We start from the raw sequence: 24,215 nt of genomic DNA, 5'->3' as shown, positions 1-24,215 counted from the left end.
TCAATTTCAATTTGAAAAAAATGTCAACATATAGGGTGTTTCTAAATTCATGCGACAAAATTCGGGAAATGTTTGCTCGTATGAAATTAGAATGGGACTTTCCTATAATAAAATTTCCTCAGCCTACAGTTAAAAGATGGTAACTAAATCATTTTGTTCTAAAATTTCAGTAATGTTAGAAACTTGAAATTCTGTCATTTTCGAGCACTTGCAAAGGATATAGTTTCGGGTATTTTTTCTATATTCCTTTCAGATTATACTAGGGTGAAATTAGCAGTCTTCACTTTTACGGATTTATTATAAATCTTATTACATTTTACATATTTACTCTTTTCCACTCAATTTATTAAAAAAAAATTATAAATTATGGTGTTTACTTTTATTCTTTGCAGCTTTTGGTTTTGGGAAAATTTTTTTAAATAAAACAATTATTTTGGATTATTATTTTACTTCAGAAAATATTATCATGATAAAAGGATATGATATGAAATAAAGTAAGGGTTGTTAATATAATAAGACAGGAATATTGGAAAAATACCTATAGTTAGTCCTTTGCGAAAGCACAAATATTACAGAATTTTAAGTTTCTAGCTTTACTGAAATTTTAGAAAAAAAAATTGAATTTTAGTCATCATCTTTTAAAGGTGATAATAATATGCGCGGTAAAACCTTCGAGTACCTTCTACAAACAAATGTAAATTCCAAAATGCGGCAGCAGCTAAATACTTTTATGGCTCTCTCGACCGCTCGATAGGGAGGAATTTAAACGTTCTTCAAGCTTTGATTGGCTCAACCAATTGGCGATTAATCGATGCGTTATAGACATGTGATTGTTTGGTGATTTTTTTCGCTTAATGCAGTGATATAACTCGCATGCGAACGTTTTGAAACACCCTATATATACATAAATTAAAATAGAGATATGAATTCTGCGCGGGGTTATAAAGGTAAAAAAGATTTTTCAAATTAGTTATCTTTGATTATGACAACTAAAATATCAGTTTTCCACAATGTACCAATTTCAATCGAATATTATTTTTTTTGAAAATTGGATATTGAAAACGTTTATGTGCAGTGCAGATTTTTTGAAACTGTTTGTGAAATATATGTGTTGGGTCCATCTATTTGCACCAGAGATAAGTAGATCTGAGATAAGTAAATCATAAATATTTTCTGTCTTGAACATGTACACTTCTATTCACTGAAAAAACATACACTTACATTTTGCCTGCTTAAATTAGAGTTCCTACCTAATGTCAGTGATAGTTAATTCAATAATTAATTTGAATTCAGTTGAAGTAAATTTGTACTTAATGCCTTATCAGTTTACTGAAATTCAGGAAGCTGCCATTATTGCCGAAATGGAAAATCGCAGGTCTATCAGAAGACTGTCAACTCATCTAGGTTTTAATGCGAGTACAGTAGCCAGAGTGAAGAAGCAAAGTACTTATGCCGCCAAAATTAAAAATTACCATTAAACTAACAAATTAAATTACTAGTTGAAAGACATTGAAATGGTACTTGTAGTTCATGCAGAAAATTAACAGTAAATTTAAATTAAAATAAAAGAGATCGCAAACTTTCGACTTCTCAGTTTAATTTCTTAACTTTGTGAGGTTATGAGCACAGAATAGATCAGGTATTGTCTGTATTGGTGGTATTGTTTTGTTTAATACGCCCATTTCTGCCGTGGTGTTTTATTTTTAAGCTGATATATAAAAAAAATAGAAAAAAGAAATGTGAAAGTCAGCAAGATCGTTCAGACAATGGATCACTAATGGATAGTGTCAGGAGCTTTCCACATATGAGGGGCTTGGATGAAGAGGGTAAGAAGCCACAATTCACAAAATCTTGAGATTCTACGAAATAAAGTTAGTCAGAGGTAACAAGTCCCAGACCTGTTTGGACGCAAATCCGTCAACATGTTTTATTGGTGAAGCCACACGTGATTTAAAATAGTATCGACAAGTTCAGCAGGTGTTAAGAGTAAAGAACTCCACAACAGTTATAGTTCTGCTAGTTCTGTATTGGAGTTCGGATCAGATGATATTGTAAAGGATGAAGATTATGTGGAATAAAGTTATGATAGTGGATCTAACAAACAAAGTGATATTACGGTATGTATAAAAAACATGTCGCTTATTCCCTTTTAAGCAAGACAGTGTAACTTTTTCAAGTAAATCAAGACTTATCATCTAATTTTTTTAAGGGATTTTACTGCTATTGAGAAGCACAAAAAAAACTTGAAACAAGTTTTCTAACCAAAAGAGTGGCATAACGCTGTTAGAGAATTAAAAATAACAAATCCTATTGAAGTAATACCAATGACACAGGCTAATTTTTATTCCATTGGAGATATAAAAAAAATGTAAGCAAAAAAATATAAAAGGCACAAAAGAAAATGTAAATTTCAGCAAAGTTCGGTGCTTTCAATTTGAGGTAGAGCATCCTAATATTGTTGAAAAAAGATGATGACCCTTTTAAGTCAGTTAATTTAGGAAAACGAAGTGTTCAACTGACAAGTTGTCCAACATTTTCAGAACTTCCACTTAAGTATTTTAGTTTTTGTTCAAATAAATCCAAATAAACTGAAAGATCTCAAGGAATTACTACCTTAACGATAACGAAGGAGAATAGTTTTTTTTATTTATTTTGTGTGATGTTAATAGAATAATTATTTACGATACTCTATAAGAGAGGTTATCAGGTTAAAAAAGGAAATAAGTCACATTTTTTTTCCAAAAAATAAAAGTTTTTTGTTACCTAGTAATATTTTTTTTGTTATTTTGATTTGATACATTTACGTATAAATATAGTCCTGAAATAGTTATTTTCCTAACAAGTGCGGAAAGTGATACTTTCCCGCATGCGACTGTAGTTGTCCCGAACGACGCGAAGCGGAGTTCGGGCAAGCGGTCAAGTGCGGAAAGACACTTTACGCATTGGTTAGGAACATTATTTTTTCTACGACCGTATATACAACGACCCATTTTTCAAAAATTATTTTATTCCAACAAACATAATAATATACAAATAATATACAAACAATTACCTTATATATACCAATTACATATATCCTTAATTCACTGCATAAACCAAAAAATTACTACCAAGAAAGTTTAGTCTAGTATTAATTTTAATTTAGTTTTAATTTTAGCTGCATAAACTAAGCTTTAATATTGGTACAAATTGCAACAAATGACAAGTAAATTTACACAACTAAAAAATTGCAAAAATTTGTCCCAAGACTTGTATGCTATTTCAATAAACAGAAGTGTATTTCTAGGCAAAAATTGAATTGGTAGAGAGCCTTACAAATCCTAAAAATACTAGAGAAAACTGTTTAGTCTTATTATTATTATATATTTTATAATTTTCAATTTTATTAGAGAGTTCAGCTTTCAGTGTTAACATTAAACAAACAAGCAGCCTAATTGCAGGCAATAACACAATGACAAAAATCCAAGTCCTTTTTAAACTAAACAAACAAACAGAAGCCACACAAGGTCAAGCACATTTTAACAAATACAATGAAAAAAAAAAGAATGTGATAAGCACAGTCAAACGGCCAGGAGACACAGACATATACAGTTAAGTTCGAAAATTGTTAAGGTTTAGAGTATTAAGCATTTAACTTTTGTAATATATAGATTTGATTCATTATCTCAATTAACTTAATTAAGGAGGAAAATGAGGATAAAAATACAAAAAAGTTTAGTTTAGTATATAAAAGTTTTTACTAATTTGACTATTTTTGAATATTTGTTATGTGACTAAAACTTTTGTTTATTTTACTGTTATATTCATTCAAAAAATTGTTAAATACTTAACAGCCTCTAAATCTTACACAATTTCCCGATTCAAATGTGTTAAAATGCTATCTATTCAGTATAATCATTTGTGCTAGACTTGTCAATTGCTACCTCTAACTCCAGATCGTCATCGTCAAGAGTGTTGACACAATTATTGCCTGTTGCATTGGTTATAGTCGTTTTGGGTCTCTGATGAGACTTCTTGGGATCAAAAGGATCGACAACTATTTGTTCTGTTCCTTTGATTTCGGCCCTGCAGAATGGACATCCTTGACTTCCTTGACCTTCGGAACCCTTTAAAATTAATATATATATATTATAAAATTAAATTAACACATTTTGTAATTTTTAACATAAAAGTGATACGAACCATAAATTATCCAAACAAATTTCCCAAATTTTCTGTTTATATAAAAGCAAAATCTTATGAAATTACTATGATTTAGAAACAAATTGAATTTTAGACGACCCAACATTTTCTCCCCAGCAAAATTAATTCAAAATGAGCAATGATACGAGTCAATTTATTTAAAGCTTGCAATTAGAGTCCAGTTTGACTAGAGTTTTCTAGATTGTGAAGATCACCAATGGTCAAATGTTTTGGTATAAGATGAGTCCGGATTTTGCTAATTATATTTGATAATACTCAAAGGGTATCAGTATGGAGAAGAATGAATGAAATATTTGTGCAACGCTGGTATACATATGATATCGCGTCAGTTATGATATAGGGTGATACTAACAATGAAGGCCACACCAACAGAGTTATCATTGACATTGTATATTTTGCTCCCTTTATAGGAGAATATTTTGTTTTGATACATGACAATGCTCTACCAAATATCACAAAATTCGTTTACAACTGAACGTCGTTGAAACCATGACTGGAAGCATTTCTGGAAGGAATCTTTTAAATCCGTTTTCAAATGGTTTTTCCAATATTAGTAATAGTTTTAAAAAGGTTCCTCTAGGAATTTTTTTATTTTGATGAATAATTATTTTATTATCTACAATACCAATTGATTTTACATTTCTTATAAACTGTAAATTTTATGTAACTTTATGTACTCAAATTTGTTCTGTTACGCAGAAACATTGAGGAAAGAGCAAAAAAAAATTATTTAAAATGGGTTTATTAATAAAAATTCAGAGAAAATAAAGACATATTCTGAAAACAGAAGTTTTCATTATTTTAGTTTATACTCCAGATACTAAAAATGATATATGACCAATATTATTACATAAACATTAAACCATAGGCATATTATATTCTTTGTAGTAGTCATTTTCTTAAATAAAGGGTTAATGATTGGACAAAGCCCTTTGATAGAAGCTACATTTTTCGATATTTTGCGAAATATATCATTTTTTCCTTTTTATAGTGCCAATAACTTCTCGAGATTTTCTGTTCACCAAAATATAGATATCTATACTGCAAAGCAGTTTAAATTTTGGTATTTTATTATAATTGTAATTAGATACATTTGGTAGTTATAAATAATTTTAGTAATTTAATGCCAAATGAAAAAAATTAGTTTTTAATATCAAATTATGTACTTGAAAATACTAAATATTAATCCGGAAACTCACATTTAGGTGGGTATTATACTAAAGCTTTTCAATTTCAAGTTTTAGCTTAGAAATTAATTGCGAAATTTTAGTGCTTCGTGCAGGATCCAAGAGGAAACAATTTTTTTACAAATAAATAATCTCTTGAAAAATATGAATTCATGTAATTTTCATGTTATAGATAACCTATAAGGTTTATTCCTTTATGAGTGTCCCGAGAGAGCTTCCACAACTTAGATTGTGAGATTATTTATCTATTTTAATCTACTAGAATGCATCACCACACAATGTTTTGAAATTTGTAAGAAATTTTATATTTTTTTCAAACAACAGTGTCACGCTTGGAATTTGGATTAATACTTCCTAGTTAGATATTTTGTACGAAGGCCACATTAAAACCGTACTTTATGATGACCCTGTTTCACAAGAAAAAAATATTCTAATAGTTCATATGTATTCGTTGTAGTTGGGTAATGAGTGCTTGAAATACTTACGGCCTGCCATGCTGTTAAACAAGGTGTACACAATAGATGACCACAAGGTTCGATGCGGACGTCTTTATCGTTTTCTGCGCATATTTTACATAATTGGAATGTACTACCCATCTCACAGTAAAGTTCATATTGTTCTTGTGTTACAGCAATATGGTCTTCTTGACTCGGTTGTACAGCCCATGATAAATCAGGATTCACAGATCTACCATCCGGATAAAGATAACTGAAAAATCATTAAAAGTATAAGTAATGACTTTTTTTATTAATTGAAATATTTAATATTTAAGAATGAAATAAATCCTCGCAAGTTTTCGTATGCGAATAGTTTTTATGTATACTAAAATAATTCAGTCCAGTTATGTTTAAATATTTCACCAATATACGATTTTGTACCGTTCAAAATACAGTCTGAAAGCAATGAATGAAGATATATGTCATATTAGATATATGTCAGCTGTAAATGCAGCCTAATTCGAAGTTTCATATCATTGAAATGCGCCAGTGCGTCATCTAACAGCAGCCACATCTTTGCTCTTATAATTAATTTATTTAACTTATATGTTCCAAGGGATCTCAAAATACGGTTTTTCAAAATTTTTTGGAATTTTCGTCCACAGAAGTAGAATGATGAAAAAATAGGAACGTATATTATACGCGATGTTTCACAATCCCACGTAACACATTTATGCTCCATCGATTCTGATGATATGGAAAAATGCTCTTTTTCAGTGGCATAATAGTTATGCTATTATGCACTATTATAATAAGACAAATTTGAAAAAGTCGTTTTCCTCTGTGATTCAATGAATTGATAATAATAAGCATAATCCTATTCTATTTGAAAATTCATCGTCGTATAAATTCTAATGCAACTGATTATGATACGGATGATATTTGTGCTTTCTAAGAATCGTCTTCTTTTCCTTTGAGAAAACAACCAGCACTATTTTAAAATTCATCTTCTATGAAGATGTCAATGAAGATATTTTTTGCATATATCTTTAATTCCAGAAGAATGTTTTTATAGTTTTCGTCTATGTCAATTCTTTCTTAAAGAGAATATTGTTTCATCTATTAAAATGTCAGTATAAAGTATTATTGTTAGAATAAAAACAGAGAAAACTGAAATTATCTAGATAAAATAAACAATATTGTAAGTAGAATGTCTGGATCAGACAAAAACACTGGTTCTGTCTATACATTTAGCCAATATGCGAAGAATTGACAACAGGCGTCTTAATGGAGCATTACAAATGGAAAAAATATTACATTTTAATAAAGAATACAGATAATCAGAACGGTTATAGACAGGCTTAGGGAGCCCGTATGTACTCTAATAGAAAACTAAGGGTGTGTATTGAATGCGTTGAAACTATACATGGTGTTCCATTTGAATTAATAAAATAATTGATGTTTGAATTTGTCCAAAATTATTTTCAATATTTAAACAACCTATTATACAAGACTGTAACCTCAAATAACACGGTTAAAAGTTCAACGTATCCTAAATCACCGTTATAATCTTCACTTGTGTGAATTAAATGGATTATACTTCTACGCCAACTTTTCATTTCCGCTTAAAATAAATTATTTCGAAAACAGAAAAATTTACATGAAGTTTCACATAAAGTTGACTTAATTTTTAATGTTCCATTACTTTTGATACATTCTGTATTGCTGTAATTAATGTTTATATAGCTATAAAAAAATTTGAAGCCGTTTTTTCACTAGAGAGCGTATAAGTACAGCTGACTCACTCTGTATATCACAACCATAAGTGTACATAGCAGTTTTAGTAAACGGTTTGTTATTGGTGTATATTAAACATTAGATCATTAACCAGCTTAATTCCAAATTACCAGTATAAATATCGCCGCGATAAATGATCACAAAATCAATTGATCCACTAGATTCTTATTAATTCTTTGAGTACCTAACCTAACCTAACCTAACCAATCAATTTTAAATTTGTTACAGCATAGGAATCGTTCATCATCAAAACAAGAGCGGGAGGAGTACAACGAGTCCACAAATGTGAGAATTGTTAAACGACAGTTTATTGAATTAAAAAGATTGTTTCTAAATAAATACGTCACAAATAATTTAACATCTGAATTTATTACACAGAGAAAAACTCAATCTCTAAGCTGTTCAACTGTAATTCTATAGCGAAGTTAATTTTTTTTTCTTAGCCGTACCGATAAAATATTTCATATTTATAACCCAAAGAAAAAAATCTTCGATGATTATAAATAATTATAATAATAATATAATCAATTGACAATTTTATCGAACCTTCACCTAAGAAACGTTACAGTTTGGTGTCAGGATGGAGATAGAATAGTCAATTGCGGACTGGACTATATTTATATATAAATTATGCATATTTGAAAACCAGAACAGATATCGAGTTTTCATTTTCATTGACCGATTATAAAACGAAAAAGGACTTCAATAACGAGTTTTCGTGGAAGTTATATAATATTCTATTCAGAAACGCAGCATATACGGTGGATTAGACATAAAAAAGAAGATAGTAATTTTTGAACAAAGAGAATATTCATTTTAGATTTCAATAAGTTATCTTAATATTTATACCATTTACAAGAAGTCCAAAATGGGGCATTTAGTCACGAAGAACTGAAAAAAGAAATAAAAAAGGGTTAATAAAAGTTGGAGACAAGTCAAGTAGTAATGAAAAAAGGATTTAAGAGAAACTGGAGGTAAGTCAAGAGAAGTGGAGAAAAGAAATGAAAAAGGCTGGAAACGAAATGAGAGAAAATGTTAAAGCAATTGTACTGGGTGTGCCAATAAGAATGGCTCTTGGCCATATCTCGGGAACCGTTTATAGTGACCTCGACAAAAACATTTACAGAGTTGTAAGTCTACCGCCTGAGGGTGTGATTGAATACCACAAATTATAAAATGAATAATTAACAAATTTTGTCTAATTAAGATACATTTAAACGATGATTATCGTATTCTTCAAGAAATTCAGCGTATATTTGATTTTACATGTTTTAGTCTATCTCTTCAAATGAGACATGGGGGGAAGCGGGAACCTTATTATGAAAAAACGCCTGTAAGTCCAGTTCTACTTAACCTATCTATGAAAACTTAGTCTTTTTGAAGAGAGCTCCTTTCTACCAATCTAAGAGTTATAATTTCGAAACAACCTAATGAGTAACGTATACGCTAGAGGGTGTTATTTATTTATTTTTTTAAATCAGCTATCCTTAAAAAATGTTGAATGAATACATGCAGTTTTAATTAAGGAATATGAAAGTAGACCAAATTAGCAACAGAAAAGCGAAAAGCGCATGTTAATATCTTTTTCGTATTACGAGATAGTAGAGTAGAGTCTCAAGACACCCGGTACAAGAGAAAATTGAAAAAATATAAGATGATTAGAACGACAAGCGATCAAGATGGAGGGCTTGAATTTGAAAATGATTGGTGACCAAAAAAGCAGAGAAAAATGAGCTCCTCGTTCTTGACTTAATTGAAATCCAGGAGGAAAAACAACATACGCCTGGGGAAATCAGACTTCCCCATCTGTAGCGGAGGATGTTATAAAAAGTATGGCCGTTAATGTTATCGCCAATCTTGTCAGAGATATTGAGATATAACTAGATCTGAAGCTTGCCAAACTCAACATTAGCACTACAGTTCGAAGCGATAAAAAATAGCCTGACTAGAGATACATCGAAGATCAGGGAAGCAAATATTATATTAGTGATAGAAAAGTTGTACGAGACACTTCTTTAAATCGAAACACCGAATAGCTAGTAAAAAGATGAAAATTCTCCAAACAGACTTCTATTCTGCCTCGTTTCGTTGGTCGTTCCAAATCGGGGACTGGGTTTTTCTACGAGAAAAGAGGATTTCTCCGAAGCTCGGAAATGAATGAGACTTTACTTATGTTAATAAATGTAACACGGAATCTCATGTTTTTCGTATAATTAAAACGCAAAATTTTACAAAAATATCTGAAAATTGTACATGATTAAATGAAATTTCTCGATGCGAGTTTCCTTGCCATTTATGAGAAAATGCATGCACACAATCAGAGAGCAGAGATTTTAGTGAGCAAAAAGCTCTCCGACCTTTTAAAAAAAACTGATATTTTGACGGGAGATATCTGGATTGAAAATTAGGGTACTTTTTCGATATTAGGTTAAAAGAAGATGAAAAAATAGATATTTCAAATCAAATAAATTACGGTATGTTTGAGACATAAAAAAGTAAGTAATACGAATTTGCGTATAGGCTTGGTTTTTTGAATTATTCACATACTTACATTTTTGAGATTATGTGAAAATTGTAAATACGAAAAGTTGTAGAACTTTTCATTACCTTTAACTTAGTCATATTATTTTTTCGGGTATATAGATAAACCGTTTTCTACCCTTAAAAACTTACACCCTTCCCATTCAAAAATTATTTTTCTTTTCATTTTTATCATATTCTCATCTTTTTCCAATGGATTTCAACATACTATTTTTTTGGTAACCCAAAGTATAGTATGTTTATCACGTATTTTATCTTTAAAATGTTATTTTATTCCTTTTTTTTCAATTTCCGAGCGTTATTGAAAATTTGGCTCATTTTGGTGCATCCAAATATTTGAATTATTTTGATCTAATGAAATTTTTTGAAATTTTCAGTCGAAAACACTCTAACTTTGGACAGAAAAAAATAAGTTTGCGTTTGTCACCGTCTGGCCAAAAGGATATTCTTATTAATTTTATATAATTATTAAGTATTTAGCTTTATATTAGTATATCTTTTTTTTTCGATAAGTTAAATAGTAAAAGTAAATAATTTTATATCACAAAGATATGTTTTTGAAATGATCTACCTACAGTACTTTGTATGTATAAGAGAGTCTCAGTCACATCTTCCCTGAAACATAAATCTTCTATTAAAAAATGTGTAATAACTTTTCTTTCCAATATTTTTCTTCAAGGGAAATTTCTTATATTTTAAAAAAATGAAAAAACTTTGTTCTCCCCCCAATTATTTCGCATTTCCATAAACGATGACCCTGAAAACATTAGTTTATCTTTCAAGTTCCATTTTAACCATAATTGGAATAAAATACTTGGCACTCAAACCTTCCTTTCTTGCACTATATAGAGATAAAGTACATAAGGGGTTGTTTTATTCTACATGAAAACCAACCACATGGCAAGTATGCCTCTGGAGAATTAACAGTCACTTTATACAACGTGGTATACGAACATTTCTTTTCCAGTTTTCAGTAAAACCAATCCAAAACGAAGAATAAATTTGATTTACTATAAGGCAAGCCTACGCCATCGCACGAAATAAGCGAGTACGTATTTGGACATACAAAACATCGAATTGATAAATTTGCCTTAAAGTCCGGATAGAGACCCAATGATTTTTTGTGGACTCCACTTATCAAAGACACATATTTTTATCATATAAAAAATATAAAAATGCGGTTGCACCTTTAAAAATAATATAGAGCTATCATCTTCTGACAGACTGTTTTGTATAGTGGTTAAAATTTGAATGTATGTAGATCTTGGGGGCAAATATATGAACGACAATAAAAATATTGTTGATGACATTCATTCATTAATTTTCTTAATCTGGCATAGTATAAAAATGTATGTTGTATAGAAATGTCAGTTAAAGATACGTTCAGACACATTTAATTTTCCAGCTGATTAGATAACAATAAAAAACTTCCTTTCATATGATTCATATCATTCAAATCCTGTCCCATTTAAAATTTTTGGATGATAAGTATATCATTGTTATTGTTTTATGAATTGTGAACTAATAATGTTATTAATAAAATTATACAAATGTTTTTCAGATATCACGGAAGGTTAGGTCGAGAAAAATGTTAGTAACTAGGAATTATGTGACAATTTTCTTACTGGTACGTCTTGTGATGAAAAAATATGATGATTTATGTCAACATTTTTAAAAAGCTACTTTCCGAATCTTTCTCCTTTGTTCTGACTTAATCTCAATTTCAGGAATAGTGTCAAAACGTTTCCTAGCAAATTTTTCATATTAGAAAAGAGTCAGAAGTCGCACGGTGATAAATCTAGTAAATAAGGCGAATGTGCACTGACACAGACTTTTAGTGCCTATAAACTCGCTAATCAAAAGCGACATGTGGCAAGACTGAAGATCAAAACCATTGACCTATTTTTCAGATTTCTCTGCCCTGTATATAATATATAATCATATTATTGTGTTGTTCAAGATCCTTCTTTCACAGCAGACACACACAAGATATCATTAAGTAAAAATCAAAATTCGAAACTCATATAGCAATAAAAGTCCGGTATGATTCAAGGCTCGATAAACCAAGTTTTTGTGTTTAAACATATAATATTTCCTAAGCCAAGCGGAAATTAAATAGGTCTGTCTTATAAAAAATATTTTTGTTTATGCCACTAAATTAAAAACAAAATAAAATATAGGGTGTTCCATTTAAAATTCCAAAGTTGTTGTCGATATTGAAGAATTGGGACACCCTGTATAATACAAAAGTCAATAATCTAAAAATTCCTTTAAATACAAAAGAACTGTTGTGATTAAAGTTTTTTGATAACTCTTCCAGGTTTGGACAAAAGTATATGGGTCATCTTATGTTTGACACCCTGTACATTGGAGGCCAAGCAATGAGATTTAGAGTCACATACAAAATATCTCCCAGATATAGGTACTGAAGCACTGGACACTATTCTTCTGTTTTTACTTTATTCAAGTTTTCTTTCAATTACATGGAATTTCAGTATATTTATTTTTTATCTAGTGTTGAAAGTGAGGTATTGAATTATCAATTTAATCGAATTAGACGTCAAGCCGATGTAACTATACGGTAGTGATTCCACTTACAAACCTACGCAATTCAAATTATTAAAACATTGTTTATAACTGATATGGTGTCATGATGTACAATTAAAATCGTTTCTATATACTATAATTCATTGCTGGATTTCTCCTACATTTACATCATCAGAATTTACTATTATCAATTTATTGAAATAATTAAGTGTTAGCTTATATAATAGTATAGTTGAGTATAATAGGCTAGTTGACAAAATTATGGAATTACTTTAAAACTATAGCTTAGCTTCTATTTCACCCCAAAAATATATTATCTTAGGAAAAATAGGTTTTTTACGTTAGTAGAAAGGAACTTAAAATTGACCGTGAAAAAGGTCAAGACTGTCATGGCGTCTTGAAAGACGTCACACCTCGCGAAACAGCTATGTTTGTTTATGACAGTCAATTGTGTTTTTTAATAAATAATTAATTCTTAGTATTATAAATACTGTATAGTGCCCCAATCTGAAACTACAACGATAAAAACGCCAGACAAATGATTCATATACGTTCCAAACAATAAAGAAATACGAAGAAAGTGGTTAAAAATGGCAAGGAGGCAAGATGCTCTTACTTTATCAACTAATTCCACAAATTATTTCTGTGAAGATCATTTTTATGTATCAAACAAAACTTGATGCATATATTTATAAATGTATAGTAAAATGAATGAATTTTGCAAAATCTACATAATATACCAAACATATCATATAAAGTGTTATGACTTAATTAAGTTAAAGTTATTGAAACTGTAATCGCTAACCTCAATATCAGTAATATCCTAGAGAAGGCTCTAGATATTGTCAACGCTCAATCAGGAGATGGAAATGACATAAATAAGATATATATATATATATATATATATATATATATATATATATATATATATATATATATATATATATATATATAAGCTCCTGAAAGTCATGTTTTAACAGATGAGAACTCAGGCGATGAGGACGAGGCAGGAAATGTGGACAGTAAACCTAACCTAAGAGCGAGATAACTTTCAAGTGGCGCGGAAATTGTTTTATCTAATAGTAAAAGGATAGGAGCGATTCAGCAAGATATTTAGTCTATGGAGATTCAAGTTGCAGAGGAAAATATTTTAGTTTGTCCAAGAAGAACAGGAAAGGGTTCCACTTGTATTATTCATAAAGCCGGAGGCAAATAATTATTCAGTTACAGGTGACATTGAATCTTCGAAATACAATTTTTTGAGGGGGATTATTTTACTTATAGTCACTTAAGTTGTGTAGAATTGTTTTTTACTGATGAGTTATTAGAACAAATTTTGGAACAGACGCGAAATTACGCTCTTTTGAAAAATTTCCATGATCCCCTAATTACTATTGAAGAGCTAAGAGTATTTATAGGAATACTTATTTTTAGCGGATATAATCAATTGCCCTCCAAAAGAAGCTACTAGGAAATCTTTCCCGACATGAAATATGAGTTGGTGGCCGATGCCATGAGGCGTGACCGTTTTTTGCAAATATGCAGGTTTATACATTTTGCAGATAACAATAACATAGTTAAGAGTTAAAAGACAAAATGTACAAGCTTCGTCCTGTTACAAACTATTTAAAAAACAAGTTTTTAACTCATTTTGTGCCTAAACAAAATCTTTACAAGGCCTCAATGCGCCTGATTAATGTCGAAATTTCCCAAGGACGTAATCCTAGGGCTAATTTAGAATATGAGTCTTTATTTGGTAAATGTTCAGCCCCACTTTTGCAAAAGATTGAAGAACTGCGAGTCAAGTGATTGCTTCGATATAACTTTTTTTGATAATTTGTTCACATCCACTAATCTACTATGTACGCTAAAAGTTAATGACTACGGGGGCACTATAAGAGACAACCGATTCCCTAAAGATTGTCCTCTTACTTCAAAAAATGTTAACGAAAAACAAAAGCGAGGAAATTTTTCTTTAGCTTTGGAGAACAACTTGGGGATCCGTTGGTTGGATAATAAATCTGTTACCACAGCTAGTTCACAATTTGATGTAGCACCTATCAAAACCGTTGAAAGGTTTTCCCGCACTGAGAAAAAAAATGGACAACATTATTTCGTGGTAAGGTTTCTCATGGATATATGTTTTATATTGGTTCTATATATTTTTTCAGCTATCGAATAGGTATTAGATCCAAAAAGTGGTATAGGCCAATATTTACATATCTAGCGAATGCAGCAGTACAAAATGGATGGTTATTAGGGAGAAAAGTCGGCAAAGAAATTAGTCAGCTAGAGCATCGAATAAGTATTGTTCAGGTGAAAAAAGACCTACTATGAGCTTTGTCTTTTTTACAATTATATTTGCTTCTTTTAGATTTATCTCAGTAAGTATAGGAGCCCTGCAAAAAATCAAGGTACAAAACCAAAAGCATCGAGCTGTGATAGCCGAATAAGTAATGACATACGGTTTGATAAATTGAATCACTTTGTAGTTTCAGTTCCTGATGAAAAGCGCCGAAGATGTGCGGGCGAAAAATACAGCAGCAGTAAGGGAAGAACGATGTGCTCTAAATGAGAAGTGGGCTAATGTGTACAATGTTTTAAAGAATCACTATAAATAGAAAAGAGTGATTTTGTTTAATTTTAAATATTACCAAGTAAGCGCCTAAGGGGACAATATGGACCCAACATTTTTTTTGAAAAATAATACCTCGAGGGTTTTTTATTTGCAAATAAACCAAATTTACATTAATTGGACGTATTATTTTCAAAATAATTCCAGAAAATATTAGAAAAACAATTCTCGGCGTTAATGGGTTAACACATTTATTATTTTTTTCAATAATATTTTTAATATTTTTCAAAATGACCCATATACCGAAATTTATGTAATATAAATCTTGTGTATTTTAAATTGCAATAAATATAGTTTCGCTAAACTATCGATCTTCAAGTTCTAGCAGTGTAAAATTGTTTCTTCAAAGTTTCTTTAGATATAGATAAAGAGAGAAAATATGTTACTTTGAAAACAAAAGAGATGCAGATAGATATAATACTTACAATCCTTCCCGATAGCCATCCAACAGAGCCTGAATCAGACTTTTATTTTGAGGTATTGTTTGTAATATTTCTCCGTCTAGTGTTACATAACCAATTGCCCATTGTCCTAATCTAGTACACGACAATCTGAATACATAGCTACCCGCCTTGTTGATGTACCTCTGCAATCGGGCTTTCACTTCATCGTAGGTTAGAAACGCCACGTAACCGGGATGAGTTACGGCTAGGATTTGCCAATTTCTCAATAACGTTCCCCAAGGTTGAAATAACCTAAAAAATAATTTAGATAGCTTAATGATAAAATCTTTAAAATGTTTTGATAATTGAGATTGCACTTCTTTTTGAAAATGTAAATGTAGATTTATTATATTAGGGAAATTATTAAAACGTGTTTACCAACATTTTAAATTTAAATTAAATAAATCCATGTGATGTTCTAACTAATATAAGAATCGAGAACAAATTCATAATCTAAACTGAAGAAATTTAACAGGACTTTTTTGGCTTCGTAGAGGTGCTGTTGGGAGCAACGCGGATAGGGTTACTAAAAAACTCATTAGATATTATATCCATAACTTTATCTGTGTAAACTGTAATGACTAGAGCAGTATCTTCCACATGACTAGGATACAAAATATATTTTTAGTTTTTGGGCTAGTAAAATCATTAAGAGTTATGAATTAAATTCTGAGATATCTACTTTTGTATCGTGAAGTATATTGTAATTTGAGGAGAACAGTTCAATAACCTAGAGATCAAACATTTCAATTTGGTGGTAAGTTCCTTGCTGTACGGTTGTGTTTGTAGAGTAGCTAATGTATTATAGTATAAGACACACAACCGTAAGGTAGTTAACAACCAAAAGTACATAAAAATTATATAAGATATATAAGACGTTTAATAAAACTGTTAGTATTAATCCATTAGTTTTGAAATACTTAATGTTTGATGGGATAGAATGAACACAAAAAAAACATATTTCGACAAGGTATAGGAGGGTTGCTACTTAAGTTTGGAGATCGAAAAAAAAATCAAATATTTATAATTGAATATGGCTCTATTATTTTTCAATATATTCTCTATTAAGATCAATACACTTTTGCATGCGTTTTAACCATTTGAGGCATTTTTCCATTCGGATTGAGGTACCTCCAAAACATGTGATTTGAGCGCATCAACTACTTCTTCAGGTGTATAAAAACGTTGACCTCGCAATTTATTTTTGATTTGCAGAGCTAAGAAATCGTTTGGTGCCAAACAAGGATGACCCATCAACTCGATGCTTTGACTGTTCAAAAACTGTTTGAACTGATGTATGAGAGATCGCATTGTCATGGTGGAGAATGATTCGTCTTCTGCGATGTATTTCGCTGATGGTGTACCATTCAGAAGGATAGCGATATGTCCATTTTTCCCGAAAAAGCAGGCAACCATTTGCTTCGTGCGCCAACAACTTGGATTTGGTTCATCTTGAAAGATCCATATAGTCGATTGTTTTTTAGTTTCGGGTTCATATACATAAATTCATGATTCGTCTTCTGTTTCGATCTTAAAGACCTCTTTGAAGCACCACAGAATTTTTTCAGCATTTCTTTTCCCCAATCAACATTAGCTTTTTTTGAGCAGTATCCAAGGCGAACAAATCTTTTTTACAGCCAAATGTTCATGTAATATTGAATGTATGCGAATGGAACTAATACCCAAGTATGCCTCAATCTTGCAAATTAGTTTACGCACAGCATCGATGTTTTTTCACAAAACCGATTTTGGACGACCTCAAACGAATTTCATCCTGTAGAGAAGTGCGACCACAATTGAAGTTGGAAAATCAGCGAAGCTTTTTTCTCAAAAGTCGAAGCGAGTTGATCGGCACACTGCTGTTGGTGTAATCCACGTTGAAAGTCATAGAAAATCATGGCACAAACATTTTCGCGATTTATTTCCATTTCTAAGATGAATATCTATAAACAACTCAAATAGCACTCGTATGACAACACGTTCTGAGTACGTTTACCAATAAAAATGTCAAACTTTATGATGGCAATGTCTGCTTTGACATATTCATATTCGCATTCACCATTCACATCTCAAAAATTGAGCAGCAACCATCGTATGACATTATCTTGACACGACATAGGCTTAATAGAATTAACACATGGTTTAAATTTCTCCCTAACCTCATAATATGCTTCAAATACGTTCTCATTTTCTTCGACTAACTCTCTAAACTGTACTACTATTGTCATTTGGGCATAAAACTGTTTTATTTTGAAGCGATGATTTTGTAAAATATTCTCAAATATTGAATTATCACACCAATTGGATTTTTTGATGTTTTTTGGACATACCTATGATACATGACTTCAGATTTATCCTACTTTGCTTGAAGATATGACTTAATCATACTTCTTGTTAAACTAAATATCCCCTAATAATATATAAGGTTGTTCCAAGTTAATATCAGGAATCAATCTCAAGGGGAGGAAATTAATATAGATCGTAGCATTCTGCTTTTTTATATGTTTAAACATCTCCCTGCATCGCTGTATATTGTTACAAATCTATCCCTTGCATCAACAAAAACAATGATAGCTGGAGTAAAATGATAAATATCATTATTTCTGGGAAATAGGTATTTATTCAGTCATGAAAAATCAACCAAAGAAAAAACACCAAATGAATAAAATATAGAATTTGTCTCTGGACGGTGATATAGCTCGACTCTGCAAGTGAACCCAGCTGTACTGTGAGGGTGTCAAGCGGCATTGCAGATTAATTTTATATAGAAATTACTCTTGTAGAAAAAAATATTTGAGCAGATTAAAGTATTTTTATCATTTTTTATCACTTAGTTATATTTATCAACTCAACTGTTTTCGAGGAATCATTGCGGTATGAAGAGACTGATGTATAAGGATGTATAAGGACAGAAGAAGTCTTAATTGAAAATTCTCTGAATATTTGTGATCTGTAGTAAACATTCAGTTCATTATCAGAAATGCATGTGGTATACCAGATAGAGAATTTCTAATTCATTTACTGTGGGTTGACTATAAATTGATAATTTGATAGGCCTTGATTAAATTTAAATGTTAATAAGACTTGCTGTTTCATATTTGAAAGATTAGAAAACACCATGACAATTTATTGTGGTGATAGAATGTTACAGAACGTTTCAAGAAGAAAGTTAGTATTTTTGCTAATTAATAATTAAATCTAGTAGTAGCTCAGTAAATAGAAGGTTTTCAATGTAACTGTGAATAATTTGAATATAAATTTTTGATTTCAACTATTACAATTAGTTGAAAATATGAATTTTGTCAATTAAGGATAGTGAATAAAACAGAGTGTAAATTGATATGGTACGTGATCTATAAATTCATTTATTGAATTATCAGAGGTGTCAATGGTAATATTCATCCACATCCAAAATGTTTATTTATAAAAATATATATAACGTTCGTTATGAATTTGTTGAGTTGCCTTTAATTCTAAAATAATCCGGCTAGTGTTTCAATGATATAAGAAAAGTACCCGGCCTGACATAGAGATGGCGGTAATTGCTTGAAAAATACCACTGTATTAGAAAGTACACAATGTATACTGCATATGTTTCAAGTTTGAAGACGCCACGTTGTTTAGTATTCGGTTACAGCTACCAATAGTGAACGATTTTAGTGAATTTGTGAATATGCAAAAAATTGGTCATCGTTATGTAATACTTTTATTGCAAAGGCATTAGCACAACCAATATAAAAGTTAAACTAGAGTCTACTCCAGATGAGACTGCTCTATAGCGTTATGAACAGTAGATTATTAGGTAGCAGAGTTTAAACAAAGCCGTACGACCTGCAAAGACCAGCATCGCAGTGGTCGACATAATGAGATGATGACTCCGGAAATGTTGAAGAAAATCCCCAAAATTCGAGCTTGCAGACATAGTAGGCATTTCAAAAAGTGCGGTACATAGCATGTCAACTCAAAATTTGACATAAGAAAGCTGTCGGCAAAATAGGTGCCGCATTTGATCACAATGGAACAAAAACAACAAAAACGACTTTTTGCACCGTTTCATAACCTTAGATGAAACGTGGGTGTATCACTTCACACCCAAAACAAAAGAACAATCAAAACAATGGACTAAAAAGGGAGAACCGTCTCCAAAGAAGACAAAGACTGTTTCACCTGCAAGGAAGGTCATGACGTCGAAAGAAATCAAGCAAAAACGGCACCAGCTCATACATCCGTTATTGCAATGGCCAAAATTAATGAATTGAAGTTTGAATTGTTATCACATGCAGCCTATTCGCCAGATTTAGTCCCCTTGGATTATTTTGTTTCCAGAAAGGGTATCGAACTTCTAAACGTCGCTTGGAAAAGTGTATGGTGCTAAAAGGAGATTACGGTGAAATATAAATATACTTTTTTCCAAAATTTTTGTGTTTTCTTTGTTACTTCTGGGACCATCCTTGTATATTATTTAGGTACTTTAAATTCATGCAAATTATAATACTTTATTTGAAAATATAACGTTGTTAATTTTTGTTATTAAACTTCAAAAGATATTTCTTTTCTCAAAATACTTTGAAAAATGCATTGGAAAGTGAAAAATTTCTATCTTTTGTTTATGTAGCTGAAATTAATATTGGAAATTTTTAAAAAGTATAGTTATAAAAGTTACAAGGGGTTGTTTTTGAATGTTTGCAATAAGAAAAAATTTTGTGTTTGTTGTGGTTTTTATAGGTTTAAATATGTTCAATATGGAATCCATGATCCACAATGTAAGTATTATTTCATATTCCAGTATGGTTTTAGTATAAAAAAATATTAGTTTGTATAGTTTTCGTATTTATGAGTTTGAGGGGTTGTTTACATGGCCTAAAAATAAAAGATAAACATTTCAGACACACGTCGAATATAGAGTGTGAAGAATATATAAATCCAAATTTCCATAAAAATCGCGTCATCCATCGAGAACTTGTATGTCATCCAATTTTTATTCTGATTCAATGGACTATTTTTTATTGAATGATTGTACAGTCTCCGTACATTATATGTAACTCCTCTTTCATTTGCGTAGGCGTACTGCCTTCCAGACCAAAAATCGGTGTTTCTATTGATCAATAGTGTCATTAGGCAACGGAAAGAAAATATTGAATAAAACAAACAAGACATTGTTTTTTGAAGTATTATCTTTCTCTTTCGATCATTTTACTGATTAAGCATTGAATTCTCCATTGTTCCATATAGAGAATTACCTAAATAATCAAGTTGGTAACGTAATAAACGTTTCAACGTGTTTTCCCGGTATATCGTTTATAAGAGCTCTTGAACTATTTATTTGTAGAAGTAAGCATGTAAATGTAGTATCTTCAAAATATTAAAGTAGAGTATTTATTTGGCGTTCTATTCCATTTCAGTATAGTTTTTGAGTAGTCAACCAACCAGAATTTAATCTTTCCTACTCTCGATAATGTCGTTACATTTTTTCATTTGGTACGTTTCTTTTAGGACACTTTTCTGGACAATACTTCGCAAATGCATAGCTTTTTCAATATTTCAAGGTTTATAAACTGTCGATTTATTAAAAATTGGGATATATTTTGATTGTTAATTGCTTATCATCAGTAAGCTACCATCTTAATAATAAATAAATATAAATTTTGTATAGATAATTTGGAAATTGAATGTAAATTTTCTAAATTTTATAGAAGTTCAATACATATTATAATTGGTATTTCCGAAATCGTATAAACGACAGACATTTGACAATCTGGTTATTTTTCAATTTTTTTCTTGAAATATTTCACGATATTTAAAGAATTTAACATAAGCTCCATCATATATTACATACAATAAAATTATTCAAATCATTCTGTAAATCATTTTGAATTTTATCAAGGGTATTTTTTAGTGTAAAACTAAATATTCTATTAAAACTTATATTAGAAAATATAATCTCAAAAACATACGTCATAACAATAAAAAGCCAGAAGAGGTATGAATAGGGAAAAGTTTGTTTTTTCCGCAGTTTTGGTACGCTATTTTTTATTTTGTTGGTACCTATGATTTTTTTTATAGAACTAATTCCGTAATTTACTAAGAGGTCATAAGATATCCATAATGAACTTAATTAGATTTTTAAACTCGATTTTACGAAATGATTGACGCAAGCACAGATTTTTGAATTTTTTGTGAAATAACTAGAAAATTGATTATTTATCATTGACCTATTCACTATTCTAAAAGTAAAATATACTCACCAGCCTTGTACTTTTTACCATTTATGTTATTCTGATTTATTGAATTTATTTAACTGTTCATCTAAAAACCGATAAATTATTATTATTCCTTATTAGGGTAAGCGAAACTACACTGTTATAAATTGTTGTAATGTCTTTTCCGTGCCTTGCGTTTGAAGACTTTAATCCATTTATTATAATAATTCCTTTAATAAATGTATTACGCAAGGAGATATTCAATTCTACATAAAGAATTTAGCAACTAATATAATTAGAGTTTTATGATCTTATATACCTTGTTATATTTTTCAATATTGAGTTAGTTGGGTATTGGTAATTTCGGCTACTTTTTACGAAGAAAAAAGACACATCTACCTGCCTTATCAAACACTTTCTCCATTTTGCACATTATGTTGAAGACATTGTTGGTGTGTGCTTTATGGAATTTATATTGAGTAAAAATGAAAAAATTTTAATAATTCATTATAGTTGCATATTTGCAAATATAAATAAATTACGTACAGATGCTTAAGACAAGGAATTTGCAGAGAGTCGATTTATGTGGACGAATAAGAGTCTATTGTATTCAAGTATAATAATAGATTGAATTAAAACTAAGTACGATTTTTTACTTTGTCCACATCATAAGTTTCTTTATTACATGAATTTAAAATTGGATTGAAACGGAAGGTATCATACGAGATAAACAATAGGACACTTTTCTTCTGTATATAACTGCATTTGCCTTAGAAGTTATACTCTTGAATGTCGAATGGATTGTCCATTATAATTATTGATTATTTTTGAAACAGTGCGTAGTGTATTCTAAGCAGGTACTATAAATGCGCTACAAAAGTATCTAGTGACCTGTTTCTTAGAGGTTGAACGTGTTGCACTTGATTTACCAAATAATAGTTTATCCAGTGCCAGTTGAAATCGGATTAAAACTAAAAACGGTTAGATCGATACATTCAACATACAATAATTATAGGAAGATATGAATTTGTTAAATTTACTTTTATTTGATATGTTATGTTGATATGCTACTTCTTAACAAGAGCCAAAGAGAAAATATGAACACATCTTTTCCATAAGGATATTAATATTGAATGGTATCAATGTAAAAATATAATTAAAGATGTAAACATCTGAAAACAGGTTGTTTATATGGAACCATGATGGATTCTTGGTCTATACCAGGGGTGTCCAACTTGCAAGGCCCCAAGGGCCAAAACTAAAACCTTTGATGTGGTTGCGGGCCATATAATAATTTTGGTATAAAATAATGTAAGGTATAAAAATAATTGAAACAACAAAAGAGTATTATTTCTTATATTGCTCATTGAGTACGTTTTTGTAAATGAATGGAAAATTTATACATATTTTTTTTGAGAGCTAAGAGAAACATTGCAATAATAATAAAAAGTTATATCTAATGTGAAGACTGTGGTCCATCGGCTTCATCCACCAATGAGGAAATGTCCATCTCCAGTTCAGTTGTAGACACTCTCATGAGATGACGTAAGGAAAAATCGGTGAGGTTGCTTCTGTTGTGGTTTTTAATGTACTTCATGGAGGAAAAGTCACATGTATATGTGCTTCCGAACATTGATGTAATATTCAGTCCAAAATCTCGCAGATTTGGAAATTTCTCTTTAGACAGTAATTTGAAAAATTCAGGTCCCCTTTCTTGTCTGGTGATTAGGAACATGTCAGCTTGAAGGTCACATAACTCAATTTGTAAGTCGGGTGGTTGATCTTCAATGATTGCTTTCTTCAAATCTTGTATTGAATTCATCAATAACTTTGTGAACTGCAGCATGAAAACTCAATATTTTCCTGACTTTTGAATTCTTTTGCTAGTTGCAGACAGCTAGGGAAGTATGTCAGGTTGTTGTTTCCAACGCATGTTTAAACACGCTCAGCTTATTCCGAAATACGTTTATTTTTCCGATTAAATCTGAAACCGTCTTGTTTCTTCCTTGAAGACTCAAGTTTAAACTGTTAAGATGATTAGTTAGATCTGTTAAAAAAGCTAACTGTCTTAATAATTCTGGATCCTTAAAATTTCTTTCCAGTTCAGTTGTGTCCGATGAACAAGGATATGTACAAGGACTTTCCCAACAATTATCGAATTATTTCAATAAATATGATATTAGTATAAGTCATAGAGGACATAATACATTATCCAAATATTTCAC

General features: G+C 30.5%; 1 protein-coding gene across 1 annotated transcript in view; it reads right to left on the bottom strand.

The window, feature by feature from the left end:
• The window catches only part of LOC130890685 (E3 ubiquitin-protein ligase CBL-B), a 170,095-nt gene that overhangs the window by 16,139 nt on the left and 129,741 nt on the right, over window positions 1-24,215 (bottom strand). The window contains exons 3-5 of the mRNA XM_057794904.1: window positions 15,773-16,042; window positions 5,876-6,098; window positions 3,924-4,106 (exon numbers count right to left, since the gene is read on the bottom strand). Of these exons, the coding sequence (XP_057650887.1) occupies window positions 3,924-4,106; window positions 5,876-6,098; window positions 15,773-16,042 (676 nt within the window). The remainder of the gene's footprint in view (window positions 1-3,923; window positions 4,107-5,875; window positions 6,099-15,772; window positions 16,043-24,215) is intronic.

The sequence above is a fragment of the Diorhabda carinulata genome, chromosome 2 (assembly GCF_026250575.1).
Source record: "Diorhabda carinulata isolate Delta chromosome 2, icDioCari1.1, whole genome shotgun sequence".
NCBI classification, from domain to species: domain Eukaryota; kingdom Metazoa; phylum Arthropoda; class Insecta; order Coleoptera; family Chrysomelidae; genus Diorhabda; species Diorhabda carinulata.
This window is presented reverse-complemented; position numbering and strand designations above follow the sequence as displayed.